The following is a 14924-nucleotide window of genomic DNA, read 5'->3' as shown; positions in this document are numbered from 1 at the left end:
ATTGAATATCTAATGGAAAACCTTCCACAAAGAAAACTGCAGGCTTCTGCCATAGGAAGAAACACCACCAATTATTCCAACACAACACACCACCAGCACGAACTCTTCTAGAAAAATAGAGAAGAGGAAATACTTCCCAATTCATCCCATAAGGCCAGCATTACCGAAACCAGACCAAGACCCCACAAACAAGAGAACCACAAATACCCCTCATTGACAAAAATGCCAAAGTCTTTAACAAAATTTTAGCAAATCAAATGCAATATATAAAAAGTATAATACATCATGACCATGGGGATTGTTCCCAAGAATACAAGATTGGTTTAACATTCAAACATTAATCAACTTAGCTCACCACATTAGCATATTATATATAATCACCACATATATAAACTCAACAGATGCAACTAAAAGTAACATCCATTCCCAATAAAACTCTAAGAAACTAGGAATTGGAGGGAATTTGCTCAACCAGATAAAGAGAATCTACAAAAATCCCTACAGCTATCATTGTACTTAATGATGAAAGATCAGATGCTTTTTTCCTGAAGTCAGACACAGGGCAAGGATGTCTGCTCCCGCCACTTCCATTCCATATCATGCTGAAGGCCCTGACTGATGCCGTGAAGCAGTAACAAAGAATAAAATTAATTCAGACAGGAAGGAAAAAAATGAAACTATCTCTGGTCTCAGATATCATCTGTGTAGAAAATCTGATGGATCTATACAAAAGCTATTAGGACTGGAGAGTGACTTTAGCAAGTATGCAAGATACAAGATCTATATGCAAAAATTAAATGTATTTCCATATAGTAGCAATGAAAAATTATAAATATAAATTAAAAAGCAATAGTCAAGCTTTTAGAACAGATACCTCAGAGTCTAAATTCCAGAAACAACACATTAAAATATCAAAATGTCCAGATTTTAACAAAAGATGACAAAACATGCAATGAAACAGGAGACAGTGGCACAGGCAAAGGAGAAGACTAAAGCATTAGGAGCCACCAGTGAGGAGAATCAGACCTGGAACATTGCAGACTTTCAAAAAGACTTTGGAAAACTGGATCTAAATATGCTCAAAGAGCTAAAGGAGAACGTGGACAAAGAAAACTAAAGGGAATAAGTAAAACAAAAGATTGATACAAAGAGAATATCAGTAGAGAGAGGGAATTATTTGTGGAGTTATTTTGTAGACTCCTTATGATGTTCCACATAAATAATCATGTAATCTGCCAATGTAGACCCTCTTACCAATTTTTCAGTCTTCTTTGAAGTCTCTTACTATCTAACCAAACCACTGGCCGCAGCCCCGGCATCAGTTTGGACCCACAGCTCAGCCCTGTCCTTGGCTAAGCCTGGTGCAGCTGGCACAGCTGCCCGCTGGGCAGACTCCCCTTCAGGTGCCCTCTAGCCGTGGCTATATCTTGCAGCCTCCCACTTTCTGGTGGGCTCAGTACATGTGTGAAACCATTCGACATCTGGGCGCAACACTTTTTACTTCCCCTGTCAAGTGAGCTTTGGAAATGCCCAGGAAGCCACCGGTGCGGCTGAGGGTGGGGTCTCAGGCAGCCATGAGCCCGTGCACAAGCCCCCGGGAGATCTCAATGCGTGTTCTGCTGTACCAGGTCCCCTGCCCTCTTGGGAGAGTGGCTCTCTCAGCAGCCCAGACCTGTTGCAGAACTATTCTTGCTCTGCACCCTACTCAACTTCAAAGTTTTATGGGTAACCAAGTAAATGGGTGGGAGCAGAATGCCCAATGGTGCTGAGGCTGCCTCAAAAATCCAGAGAGGCTCACCGGGCATTGGGCCTCCTTCTTGATGATGGGGTTGCCACACATCATCTTCCACCCGGGATGTGTACCCCAACATGTCCCAGACCACTGGACCCGCACAAACTTCCCCACACTGGCAGCCCAGTCACAAGCAAGCACATCTTACCAAGCTGTTGGTGCCCTTTCTTTCTTGCTCACCATCTTGTCTCACGTCATCGACTTGGTGAACCAATGCGATGTGCTGAGAGGGCACAAGCAGAAAGACCTCTGCCTCCGGGAGGACAGTGGGCTGCGCGGTTGCCAGAGCTGAGGAAGACGGAAGAAAATGGTTCCTCGCGATCCTTCCCAAGTACGTGGGGAAAGGCGGCCACCGCTTCAGTTCCTGGGAACACCAGGGGTTGAGCTGATTTCTCTAGTAAGGAGACAGATCCAGGGCGGCAGCTCAGATTGGAGTTTCCACGTGATGAGGTTTGCGGTAGCCCCACTGTCACTGTCCAAGGCCCAAGGCCAACGCGCCAGCTGAACAGGGATGTGATCGGAATTGCCGTCTGCCTCTGCCAAGGCTCGAGGGTAGCACCCGCCTTGGCAGTCACCCTGGAGATGACGGAATGCTTTCGGGTGAGCATTTTGACAGGGAGAGGCAGTCCTAAGGGCTTTCCCTTCACCATCCTACCATCCTGGGTGAGGAAATGAACATGGGGTTCTGGCAGACACTGACCGTCTCTAGCTAAACTGGGAATTGCAGAGCTGAGGGTCGCCTGTGGGCCACGGAGAGATGGATCCAGGCCCCACCTGCTTTCATCACCTGACCAAACAGGGCCCTGCCATAGGTGGACCCCAGGGCCATGTAGGGTCCTCAGCAACGAGCATCCCTTCAGAGCCGGCCTGGGGTGCCACACAGTCTGGCTTCTTCCTTTTCCCCACATCACCCAGAGAAACGGCCGCAGTTCGCCTCGGGAATGACAGGCGATAGATTTGCCACCACATCGCTTGTGTCCTTCCACCGAGCAACCCGCCCCCCCCCCCCCGGGCAGCCCCGCCCACGCGTCTCCCACAGGCGCCCGACGCCGTCCCGAGGCACCCACCACTGGCTTTAATTCCGAGGCAGCATCTTCCCGTCTTCCTGCCTGCACGGAGCCACCGGCGCCCCCTCCCCGGTCTGTTTCCCGGTGCCGGGCGAAGGCCAGAGCCCCTGGACCTCCTGGGGTCGCAGTCAGGGAGGAGGTGCAATGGCTGCAAACAAATCCGCTCCACCACCCCTATTTTCCCTAAAACTTTGGGTTCCTTTCTCTATTGGTTACTAAGGAAGTTCTGGCATATCAATTTGACTTAATATAGGACCTTGTAAACTCCAGATTTAGTCGATCAACTAAGCAAACTGTTAACAAATTGAATCCAGAATTGCCGATTGATCCCACCAAATCCAGTTCAGCCTCATCTAACATAGCTCTCCTTTCTTCCCACTCTAACACCCTTAAGATCTAGTCCGATCCATATCCTCCCACTTTAGGTCAAGAAAAAGTGGGAAAATCTTCTCATCGTTTCATCTGTATGGTACCACTTCCCAGCTCAGAATTGTGCTCACCCCCCCTCCCCCAGACTGGCCTGGATTGGAGACAATTTTTAGATCTGAAAGCAAAAAAACATGTAAAAGTAGGTCTTGAAGAAAACCAGTGTCCCTCTGCAAGGCAGCGGCCTCAGGTCATTCCAGAATCTGCAGGCAAGGGGGGCTAACGTCCTCTGGAAGGGGAGGGGTTCCCCTGTCAAGAGACTCTCTTCAATGGAGACTGAAGGTACAAACATTCATTAGGAGTTAATTGCCCAAATGTCCCCATTTCAAGCCTCAGGATCCTACTCTTTCCTGATCAATACTCTAAATTATACAAGAGACCTGACAAAGCTGTGACTCCAATACACACTGTAATCCTGCCACCTGCAGGAACAGACGTCTGCTTTGGTTTTCAGAAATCTTGGCTCTGGGATTACAAAAAATAAAGGATTCTTTCAGGGCAGACAAGGAAGTTCCCTGATTTTCTACCTTGCTTCGATCTGGGAATTTAAAGCTTTGAGCTTATCGCTATCTTTCTCCGGGTAGGTCCCCAGTGTGGTCAGAAGAGCACAGGTCACCTTGCTCCTGTGTTGGGGGCTCTGTCACTGCAGGGTGGGCCCTTAGGGAAGGCCAGGGGGCTAACGAGAAAGAGGATCCTGTGTCCTCACCCAGGTGGTCTCATTTTTTTGCCCTCTGCTGAGGAGGGCACCATGCTGGCCCAGGGGTGGGGACACACGGTAAGTCAGGGATGCAGTGAAAACAGGAATCTGTGCCCAGAGCAGGGGCTAGAGGTGGGAGCCACCCACACACTCAGGGGTCAAAGGGCAGGCAAGGGGGAGTCCAGGAGGTTCACCCTTCACAGAGCTGTGGGCCAGGCAGGCAGGCTGAAAGTCACTGTTCTGGTTTGCTAATGCTGTCTTATGCAAAACACCAGAAGTGGATTGGCTTTTATAAAGGCGGTTTATTTGGTTACATGGTCACAATCTGAAGGCCATTAAGTGTCCAAGGTAATGCATCGACAATCGGGTACCTTCACTGGAGGATGGCCAATGGTGTCCGGAAAACCTCTGTTAGCTGGGAAGGCACGTGGCTGCTCGCTCCTAGGTTGCATTTCAAAATGGCTTTCTCCAAAATGTCTGCATCAGCTTCCAATGGCCGTCTTCAAAATGTCTGTCTCAGCCACCGCGGTGAGCCCCTTCTGTCTGAGCTTGTGTAAGTCTCTGGTAAACTAATCAAGGCCCATCGTGAATGGGAGGGGCAACACCGCCATGGACACTATCCAATCAAACGTTTCACTCACAGCTGATTGAGTCGCAGCTCCACGGAAACACTCAAAGGATTCCAACCTAATCAACAGTAATACATCTGCCCCCACAAGACTGCATCAAAGAATATGGCTTTTAGTGGGACATAAGACATCCAAACTGGCACAGTCGCCCTGCAACCACTGGAGGGCAGGGGTCCCAGGGGCAAGTCAGCCAAGATCCAGGTCAGGAAGCCACCCCAAGCCGAAGAGCAGAGCCCAAGTTCTCCCTGCCTTCGTCCCTCACAAAATCGACAGGAGTGTGATGAGGGGCCCTGGGTGTGGGCACTGGGGGTCCCTAGCGAGCGTCGCACAGTCCGGGCTCTGGCTGTGTGGCCATTTCCACCTCGGTGCTGCCCACAACCCGACAAAGAGCCACCACCCCTAAGGCTGCAGCAGCGGCTGGGCCACTATTGGGGGAGGTGGCAAGGCCAAGGTGGGGGCGGTAGGGGTGGCCAGGGCCTCTGGACAGCTCGGGCCTCACCCACCCACCCACACGCCTCACTGACCACCCTCCTGGAGCCTCCCTGGCACCCGAGAAGGGGCAGTGTCTGCTCGCTTTGAGCTGGCTCCCCTGGGAGGCCACCTGCTCGTGGGGTGCACGGCAGACCCTCACTGTGGGAAGAAGATGGTGGACGGGCAGGTGAGCAGGTGGCTGATATTTGTCACCTGAGACAGGGCCAGCGGGGGCATGCTGGTCACCCTGGTCACTCTCCGTTTCCAGGGCTCACGCCCAGGCCTGCACCCCCTCACCTGCCCAGTGGCCCCATTACTCCCTGGGAGGGGCCAGGCTGGGGGTTGCTAGCACACCTGAAGGCTGGCAGCAGGTGCACAGCAGAGCTCGAAACAAGTACACACCTCCCGGGCCAAAAACCACATCCTGGCCGCTGGGCTCACTGCCGCTGACGGGCCCCAGGAACCTGGTGGGAGAGTGGTCAGCAAGCCCAGGAGCGACGACAGTGGATACACGACAGGACCCACAAGCTCAGTCAGGCCATGTCCGGCCGCGCCCTACCCTGGGACCCCTCGTTTCCCAAAGGGCATCAGCCCCCGTGGGCACTGAAGTTGCAAGAGGCCGGCAAAGGGCAGGGGGCGTGGAGAGTGAGCCAGTGGGGGACAGCCGCTGTATGGCCTGGGGGGTTACAGCTCCTCACTCCAAAGATGGAGCCAAGAACTTGGGGTTCCTTCTGTCTGAGCTACCCCTCGCGTCTAAAGACCAGCCAGCTTCCCAGGAGGGATGCTGATGGCGGGATGGGAGCTGGACCCCAGCCCCACTCAGGCTCCTACCCGTGGGCGGTACAGCTATCTCCCGGGTCCCCGGCAGCACCGCCACGGGAAAGCGCCCAGGGCACCGAAGCCACCTCCACCCTCCACCCTCGGCTCTGTCCCCTCCGGCTCTTCCCACCACTCGACGTGAGCAGATTAAATACCCCGCGGCTTAAGGCACCCAGTTGCCACGGCCGCCTCCCCGGGCTGGGTTTGAGGGGCTGCTGGGCTCTGAGCCGCCCTCCAGGAGCCGACTTGCGGAGGGTCCTCTCCAGACCCGCCAGACCCCCGCAGCGGCCAGCAAGGGCCGGGACGGTCTCCAGCGCTCTCTTCGCAGGGCGCAAGGGCGCTCCCTGCAGCCGCGGCTCCCCGCGGGCAGCTCTGCTCCCAGAGGAAGGCGAACCTCTGGGTGGTTGTTTGTCCGTCTGCTGCACCTGCTGGCGGTTGGGATCTGCGCCCCCCGCGCCGCTCCCCCAGCCCTCCCCCGCCAGTGGCTTTCCGAAGCTCGGTGGGATCCGCGTGTACCCACCCCGGCGCCAGCCCGCACCCGCCTCTGTCGGGTCCCAGCGGCGGCTCGGGGGTCGGCGCCCCTGCCGCATCCGGGGCACAGGGGGCGTCCGGGCCGCAGGCCGTGGAGACCCCGACCGTCGGCGGGAACCAGCGGAGCCGGGGCGCCCCAGGACGCCCGCCCTGGGAGCCGGCAGCGGCGCCAACGACGCGGCCAGCCCGGCCTCCAAAGCCAAGGTCCAAGAGGGCAGAGGTCGCCCCTCCCCTGAGGCGTGGTGGAGGGCGGAGGTCATCCCCCCGGGGAACTGGGGGCCGCCGGGGGCTCTGCCCTCCCTCCCCGCGGCCGCTCCGCAGCTTCCTCCGAAACCGTCCGCCGAGCTCGGGTCCCCAATCCCCGGTCCAGGGGTCAGGCTGGAGGCTCTCTTGGCGGCAGAGCGCGGCAGGGGTGGAGGGCTCCTGGGCTGGAATGTTCTCTGTCCCGACCTGGTGCCGGTTACCCGCGTGTGCCCACTGTGTGGTGATCCGACCTGCACGCGCTGCAGGAAAGGGGCCCCACCCGCCCCCCACTGTCCGCATCTTCTACTCGCTGCTCCTTCCCTCCTGTAGTCTTCAGCTTGGAGCTGCGATTCTGCACCCCTGAGGTGTGCACTCCTTCCCAAAGGTGTTTTCAGTGTTTGTTTTCTGTATACTCTCTCCACACGTGCATGCACACATATACACTCATCAGTGAACACGCTAATGCATGCATTTACACGCACACGCTCCCCGCTTGCATTGGTTTATCCCAGAGGTGACTGTCACTGAATGGATGGATTTGGGCACACGCTGCCGGCCCGCCCTGTGCCGGGGTACCTCCACCTCCCCTTTACTTACTTGCCAGGTCCCTTCCTCCGCAGCATTTGTTCCCGTTGTCAGGGCCCCTCCTCCAAGTCCCTCCTTTCTTGAAACCTGCCTCCTTGCAGACGTGGGAGAGTGGGCCGAGGGGTGGCAGCTGGCACCTGACATTCGACATGGCGGTAAGTGTCTCCCTAGGTCACTCCAGTGCCTCCTGCTTGGTTCTAAGTGAGGCCGTTCCGCGTCTCAATCCTGGAGTGGGTCCCCCTGTCCTAGGGGCCGTGAGGAGGTCTCTAAGTCCGAGGCCGGAAGGGGTGCAGTGCAGGAAATGGGGACCCTGTACAAGGGGGGAGCACTGCTTCCCTGCCCTGCTGGGAGGGCCGCGACGTGCCTGCGATGGGAAAGTCGAGGAGCCGGGGTCGGAGTCGCCGGCGCCGTGGGCAGAGCCGGGCGCTCACGCGTGCCCCTTCTCCGCCCCGGGGCGCCCCGGGCTGGCGCAGCGGGCCTGGGGCTCCACTCCTCCGCGCCCCCAATGTACTCTCGCCAGGCCATCTCTGCGAGGTAGCGTCCGAGTCCACTCGGTCCCGGAGCCGCGCACCCACCGCCTGCGGCTTTCCAAGGCCGTCCGGGGACATCATTTTCCGATGCGAAAGCGATTCCAGCCGCCTTGTTCCGATCGATGCGCGCTTCGTACCGGGAAAGGGCAGGGCGACGCGGGGCGGCCGAGGCTGCGCTCCCTCGGCCCGACGCCTCCGGGAACCGCGTCTCCGCAGCCCGAGTCCCGGCGGCCCCCGCGGAGGCTCCGGGGCTTTGGGGCTCAGGGCCAGGGCGGACACCTAGCCTGCCGGGGCGCAGTCTGGGGAGCCGAGGGGCAGCCTCGGAGCCGGCTCCTGAGCCCGCCGACTGCGGTGGGAGGGGACCGGGACGGTGACGAGCTCCGCGCGGGTCCCGGCACCGCGGCCCGGCTACGGACAAGGACTGGGAGCGGCGCCGCTGGCCGTGCGGTCGCCACAGGGACTCGGCGGTGAGGGGGATGGGTCTCCTTCCCCGGCCTGGCGCGGGGCGCGCAGAGAGGTGGCGAGGGGCGGCGCAGTCGCGGGAGACCGAGTCTGGCCAGCCGCTGGGAGGCCGCGGGTAGGGGTGTCGGTGCCGCCGTGGAGGGCGGGGGCGGTGCAGCCACCGGAGAGGGGGACCCGTGAGGCCGCGCTCAGCCCCGCGCGCCCGCGCTCGGCTCACTCCCCGCGGGCCGCCGGCTCCACCTCGTCGTGGCCGCGGGGCGGAGGTCCCGGGGACCCCGAAGGCAGGCGCGGCGCGTGGGACCGCCCCCGGCGGGATGCGGGGGGGAGTAAGAGGGAAAACCAAACTGTTCCGCCGGACAGAGGGGTGCCGCGGCTCCCGCGCGTCCGAGGCTCCGGCGCGCAAAACCTGGGGCGCAGAGCGGGCGGCCCCGGGGCGGTGCTGCCCGGGGGCCGGGAGGCGGGGCGCGGGGCGGGGCGGGGCGCCCGGCCCCACCCCACCCTCCTCATAAGAGCCGGAGCCCGCGGCCGCCCCGCGCTGTAGCCGGATCCTGTGCGCGCTCTCCGACGGGACAGGGCGCGGAGTCGAGGCCGGGCCGGGCGAGGGGCGGTCGGGCAGGTAGGACCGGGCCGCGCCGCTCGCTCTGCAGATCCGTAGGCGCGAGGGCCTGGATGGCGCGTGGGGAGAGGCGCCCCGCAGGCGTCGCGGCGTCCGCAGGTCGCCACCGGGCAGGGGTGCGGAGCGCGCCCCTCGGTGCCATTCGCCACCCTGAGACGGTCGGCGGCCGAGAGGTGGGCGCGTGACAGGGTCTGCGAGGAGTTGCGGGGCGCGAACTCGCGCGGTCACGGCTTCTCGCGTGGTGGCCCCTCGCGCCACCTCTCTGCCGGCTCTGGCGACGTGGAGTGCGCGGCGCATGGTGACTCTGGCTTTCCTGACGCCGAGGACGCGCAAGGCTGGGGCTCTGGGGTCCTTCTTCTAAACACCGAAAGCGGCCCCAGGATTCGATCCGATCAGGACCTTGTGCGGGAGGGGGCGGTTGCGTCTTCGAGGCGGGGAGCCCGGGAGCTGGCGTTGCGGGGCCGTCGGGCTCCGGGGAGCCGGATCCCAGGGCAGGGAGGCCTGGCAACCGCTCAGCGAGCCGCTGCTTGGGCTGCGGCTACCGGGAAAGGCGCTTCCCGGGGCCCGCCTTGGCCTCTTGCACCCAGCGTGGCCGCCGAGGCCGCGACCCGGGGCGGCGTCTGCTTTGCCCCGGGCGGAGGCACCTGCTCCCCGTCCCTGCCCCGCCCCCACGGGGAAATGGGGAAGGAAATAACTGAGGTTGTGAGTTTTTGTTCCAACTCGGAAACGGAGGAAAATTATCCCCTTCGAGCTTCCCCCCGGGTGTCTTTCTGCCTGTTCTGCTGCGTGCTGGGCAGATGCTGTGAGTGTGCTGAGTGTGCGTGAGCAGTGGAAACAGTGCTGATGGATCCAAATGTCAGCGCACGGGCGGCGCGGCCCTGTGCTCACGCCGTGACCGAGCGCCAAGTCCCCGGCCCTCCTTCCTCCACGTGCCAGGACTTTAGGAAAGGACCTGGAACAGGCGTCCCCGCTGGAGCCCCTGGGCCCGGTGGAAGTCGTGCTCCAGCCCGTCCCTCTTGGGCCTCCCGGGCAGGTGCCTGGAGCGTCCGAGGCAGGCGGCACAGGCCGTCCCTAATAGAATGCTGCGACACTTATTTAAAAATAGGCAGCGCCTGTGGCTGATCTCCATTGTATAGAAATTGCTTTTTACTTTTGTGACTGAATGTAAGCTCTCGTTTAAAGACTTGCTATTGAGTATCTGACGGTTGTAAAATCCCCCTCCCCGGAAATGTGGGGGTGGGTGGGAAAGCAGTAGGGGTGGCACAAGCCTGGTTCTTTACGGGGAGAGCGGACAGACGGACGTGTCTGTCCTGAGGCGGCCACTGGCCTCACCCCCGACTCCCACCAGAGCCTCCCGGCCTCCCCCTCGCCCAGCCTCTGCTCCCCTCAACCTCAGCTCGTCGGCCGGGGTGGGATGTCCCTGCTCTGCCCCCGACAGCGAGGGTCAGTGCGTCGGGGCCCGGGACGTGCCCGCGTCCCCGAGCGTTTGCCTTCCGTGCAGGAGAACCGGAGCCCCGAGGCCTGCCCATGAGGAAGTCCAGATGCTCCGCGGCGCTGACGTCTTCCGCGGTGGCTCCGGCCACGGAACCCAACGCCATGGGCCCGAAGGAGGTGGAGCTCACTCTGCTCAAGGAGCAAAACGGGGTGCAGCTCACTAGCTCCGCCCTCATCCCCCCACCGCACGGCGCGGTGGAGACCCAAGAGCGGGAGACCTGGGGCAAGAAAGTCGACTTCCTCCTCTCCGTGATCGGCTTCGCGGTGGACCTGGCCAACGTCTGGCGGTTCCCTTACCTCTGCTACAAAAACGGCGGCGGTGAGTTCCCCGCGCCCCGGCCGCGCCCCTCCCGCCGGCCTGGAGGCCCCTTCCCTGCGCCGCGTTCTCGGGAGGGACGCACAGCTCTGTACTGGGTGCAGATTCGCCAGGTGGATTTCACGGGGTTAGAGCCCCAGCCGTCCCCTCCCCTCGCTCTGTTTTGCAGTTGAGGAAATTGAGGCCAGGAAAGAAGAAACAGGCGGGCGGGGTGGGGGGCGAGCGACCCCTCCCCTGCACCCCCGTCCATTTCCATTTCCAAGGGCTTCTTTCACTCCTGCTTTCAAAGGCCCAAGAAATGGTGTCCACAGCCCACCTGCAGTGGGGGAGATGGAGGGAGAGAAACCAGGAGGAGGAAGGCAAGGAGGAGCTTGGGGGAGAAGCCAGCAGGTGAGGGCCTGGGGGCAGCAGGAGATGGGCCGGGACAGGAGCTGCCACCGGCCGCACGCCCACCCTTTCCCGAGCTCAGCCAGGCACAGCCCCAGGGCTCTTTCCCGACTTGAGTTGGAGACCAGGAAAATCACCCAAAGCACTCAGGCCGAGAAGCCAATCAGACTGGACCCGTTCCCTCGAGCCTTCAGGACCCCACTTGCCCCTGCTGGTCCCCACCAGCTGGTGCCTCCGGGCTCTCCCTGCGAAGGGCTCCGGAAGTGCCCCCCAAAGCCTCCCAGGCTGCCCACGAGGGAGCAGCACCCGCCCGGCTTAAGGATCAAAGGCTGGAGGCTGCTGCCCAAGGACAGAGCTGTGGGGTCCCCCGCCTTCCCCTCCCCACCCTGGGGGGCCACGGCAGAGGCCTCCCTCCGTCATGGTCAGCTCCAGGAAGCCTGCAGGATCCACCTTTGTGCCCAGGGCTGGGGAAGGGGGAAGAGGAGCCAGGCCTGACCTGGAGGGGCCCCACCCTGGGCAGGCCCTCAGGAAAGTGTCTCCAGCCGGAGCCCCTGCTGGAGGCACCACCAAAGGCCAGGAAGCCAGGGGCCGGGTGCTGGAGCCCACTGGGGCACAGGGGAGGAGTTGGGTGGGGTCCCAGATCCCAGAGGAGTTAGGACCTGAGAGGGGGCCATTTCCCCAGAGGCGCCAGAGCAGCAGAGCCAGGCCGGGGAAGGGGCACCCAGGAGAAACGTCGGGAAGCAGGCAGGGCTCCTCTGCTCTGCCAAAGGGTCTGGGGTTGGCACAGTAGTGCCAGGTCACCAAGGACAGAGGAGCAGGGATGGGGCTGAGGGTCATCCCCCAACCCGGTCACCACCCTCCCTTCCCATGGGAGGCTGGAGGGCGGCCGGGCAGGAGCCCCTGCCAGAGCGGATGGGAGACTTAGGCACACAGTTGCACCTGAGACTCAGGAGGCTGGTGCAGACGGCTGCGCTGTCACTCAGATGGTACCAGGTGGCACCATCCTGTCCCATCCCAAGGCCCTGGCTCTCCCTCCTGCCCCGTCCCAAGGCCCCAGCTCACCCTTCTGTCCCCAAGGCCCCAGCTCTCCCTCCTGTCCTGTCCCCAAGGCCCCAGCTCACCATGCCTCCTGCCCTGTAGGTGCCTTCCTGGTCCCCTACCTGTTGTTCATGGTCATTGCGGGGATGCCGCTCTTCTACATGGAGCTGGCCCTCGGGCAGTTCAACCGAGAAGGGGCGGCCGGCGTCTGGAAGATCTGCCCCATCCTGAAAGGTGAGTGGGGCCCCTGCTGTCTGCGCAGCTCGGATCACGGTGGCTCGGGGGCTTCCCAAGGAGCACCAGGCCCTGCCTCGCCGAGTCACACACGCACGGGTGCCCATTTGATTTGCTTTAAAAATCTGTGATGCCGAGGATCCCAGAGCACACTCCCTTGCTTGCAGAGGACACTGTCCTGCAACTCGTTAACTGTGTTATTTTGTCAAAGCATTAAAAGGGTCGATGAGACAAAGCATATCTCATGCATCCATCTGTCATCAGTCGTCTGTCTATCCATCATCCATCTATCTATCATCCATCTACTTATTCTTCTGTCTATCCATCCATTCATCTATCTATCTCTGTCTACTTATGCACTGAAATTTCAGGCTTCTAGAATAATCCCATGGCGAGTGAAACAAAACCCCTCATCGTGAGCTGTCGGGTTGTCCAACAGCTGCCCCTTCCCGGGCCTGCCTTGTGTCAGGAGGGCATGTGCTGGGTTGTCTGCTTTTTGGAGCTGCAGCCAAGGAGCAGAGGGCTTGGGAAAACCTCCCCAGCCCTCTCGTCCAGGCGGCACAAGACCCGATCCCAGGTCAGTGGACACCCGACTCCAGCCTCTGGTCACTCTGTAGGCCCAGCTCCTACCCCCTGCTGGACACTGCCTCAGAGGGGCCGGTTCAGGGGTGCTGGGGAGCATTTCCTAAAAGAGATGCAGGGATGCACCCCCATTAGACAACTGGCCCTCAATGAGAAAACGACCACTAAAGACTGGCCTGGATTTTCTTAGAAGGTCTTGAAAAGCTGATGCTTTGGAAGAGCACAGCAGCCCCGATGGATGGCTGCAGGTCCAAGAAGAGCATGTCACAGCTGCCGCCTCGTGAGGAGAAAATAGCCTGCGGTGGCGGCGGGCGCTGCAGCTGATCAGGCATGACGGGTTTCCAAGGCAGTTGGTTGTTATTCATTCTTAATGGCCCAGGCAGTGGATCTTGAGACTTGAGCAAATTTTTCCTAGGCCGCATTGTTCATTGACCCAGCCCCACATGGAGCCGCATACAGAGCGGCCTCCCCGCCCCCACTCAGCTTTGGAATGAAGGGCAGTGGTCAGCTCTCCAGAAAAGTGCCAGCCCCAGGCGTCCCCTGCGCGGGATTTGAACGCAGCAGCCAAAGTGCAAAGGCCCCGCCTGCAGCACACGCCCTGCACCATCTTCACGCCCTCAGCGGCGCACACCGTGCTTACCCGGAGACCTCGGACCTCCGTGGACAGAAGCGGCCGGTGGCCTGGGGGGTTCGTTCTGCAGGATCCATCTTGTCGACACCAATGCATCAGAACTAGCGATCCGGCCCCCGAGGGACGGGCTCGTGCCCTCCCGGGCTGGATGTGCTCCTGCGCCTGCAATGAGCCAGGACGAAGCACCTGCAGCTCCTAGTCACGCGGCCCCCGACGGCCCAGGTGCTGTCAGGCTGGACCCGAAAATAAGCGCATCCCTTCCCAGGTGAGCTCACGGGGACGACAGGACAAGAGCCGACAAGCCTGGTGCCCTGTGATTATGAGCTTGTGGTGCAGCCAGATTCTGTACTGGGGGATTTTCAAGAATTGCTCCCCATGGAGTCTGGAGTGCATCGTAGTTTCTTATGTGACAGCCCCCACATCGGGAATCTGATGTTGAATAAATTGAATTCGCATCTCTCCCGAGCGCCCCGTGTGCAGGCGCTGGGCCGGGGGCTGCAGGAGGGAGAAGGGGTGACACGTCACTCCCCAGGGGTGCAGGGTCAGCAGATGGAAGCCAACGTCCACCTGCACGTCACACAGCAAAGAGCCTTCTCCTACAGGCCACCAGCGTGAAGGTTTATGTTACAGTTCGTGTAATGCCAATCAGCAATTTACAAGAATTCCAGAGGACGACTGAACACAACCTTAACTTGGGTCAGTACAGAAAACCCAGCTCGAGTGTCGATGGCCGTCTGCGCCCCGGCACGGAGAAACGGAGACAGATGGGGGTGTTCCACTGCGTCCCAGCGAATGTGTCACCCGGGAGGAGGGGTCGGGCGAACGGTGGGCTAGTGACAGATGCGCCCCAGCCCTGCCCTCTGCCTGCATCCTGGGTCTGCTTTGGTTCCGTTCTGGAAGCCGGGCCGTGTCCAGGGCTGTGCTGTGGGACCCTCCCCGCCTGCCCATCATCAGTCCCCAGAAGGCACGCGCCTCCCCTGGCCATGAGCTGGCACGACGGGGCTGGAACCCACCCGAGTTGTCATGAAGGAAATGAAAGTGCAGCCCAGACTAACAGTGTCAGCGAAGCCGGAGAAGGAAGGTGGAGATGGAAGGATCTGCTGGGGCCTTGTACAGCAAGCCCAGGACAGGATGGGCTCGTCCACTCTCGTAGGAGCAGCTCCTGGACCAGCGGGAGGTGGCCTTCCAACCCCCAGAGCCCCTGCCCAGCACGCAGGCTGATGCATCACCAAAGATGGCTCCTCACGGGATCTGTCCAGTGAGGACAGAACCAGGAGACCTTCAGAGGAGTCACCCCAAATTCCAGGCATTGTATCCTGGAAGGGGCACCCCGAAAGGCTCTGAGAGGCCCAGGTTGGCCCTGGAGGGTCATAT

The 14924-nt window shown here is 60.4% G+C and overlaps 1 protein-coding gene across 3 annotated transcripts in view; it reads left to right on the top strand.

Moving 5' to 3' along the window:
- The first annotated feature begins 8810 nt into the window (after window positions 1-8810).
- SLC6A3 (solute carrier family 6 member 3) overlaps window positions 8811-14924 on the top strand; it is a 38576-nt gene continuing 32462 nt past the window's right edge. Inside the window, exons 1-3 of one of the 3 annotated variants that reach the window (XM_037799466.1) lie at window positions 8811-8868; window positions 10370-10681; window positions 12206-12337. In XM_037799466.1, coding sequence (XP_037655394.1) covers window positions 10396-10681; window positions 12206-12337 — 418 coding nt within the window. In that variant the 5' untranslated portion in view covers window positions 8811-8868; window positions 10370-10395. Of the gene's footprint in view, window positions 8869-9940; window positions 10682-12205; window positions 12338-14924 lie in introns of those variants that run through there. The other 2 variants (XM_037799468.1, XM_037799467.1) reach the window with 2 other exon arrangements.

This window comes from Choloepus didactylus, chromosome 11 (genome assembly GCF_015220235.1).
Source record: "Choloepus didactylus isolate mChoDid1 chromosome 11, mChoDid1.pri, whole genome shotgun sequence".
Lineage (NCBI taxonomy): Eukaryota > Metazoa > Chordata > Mammalia > Pilosa > Megalonychidae > Choloepus > Choloepus didactylus.
Note: the sequence above shows the minus strand (reverse complement) of the source record. Positions and strands in the feature narration are given on the sequence as shown.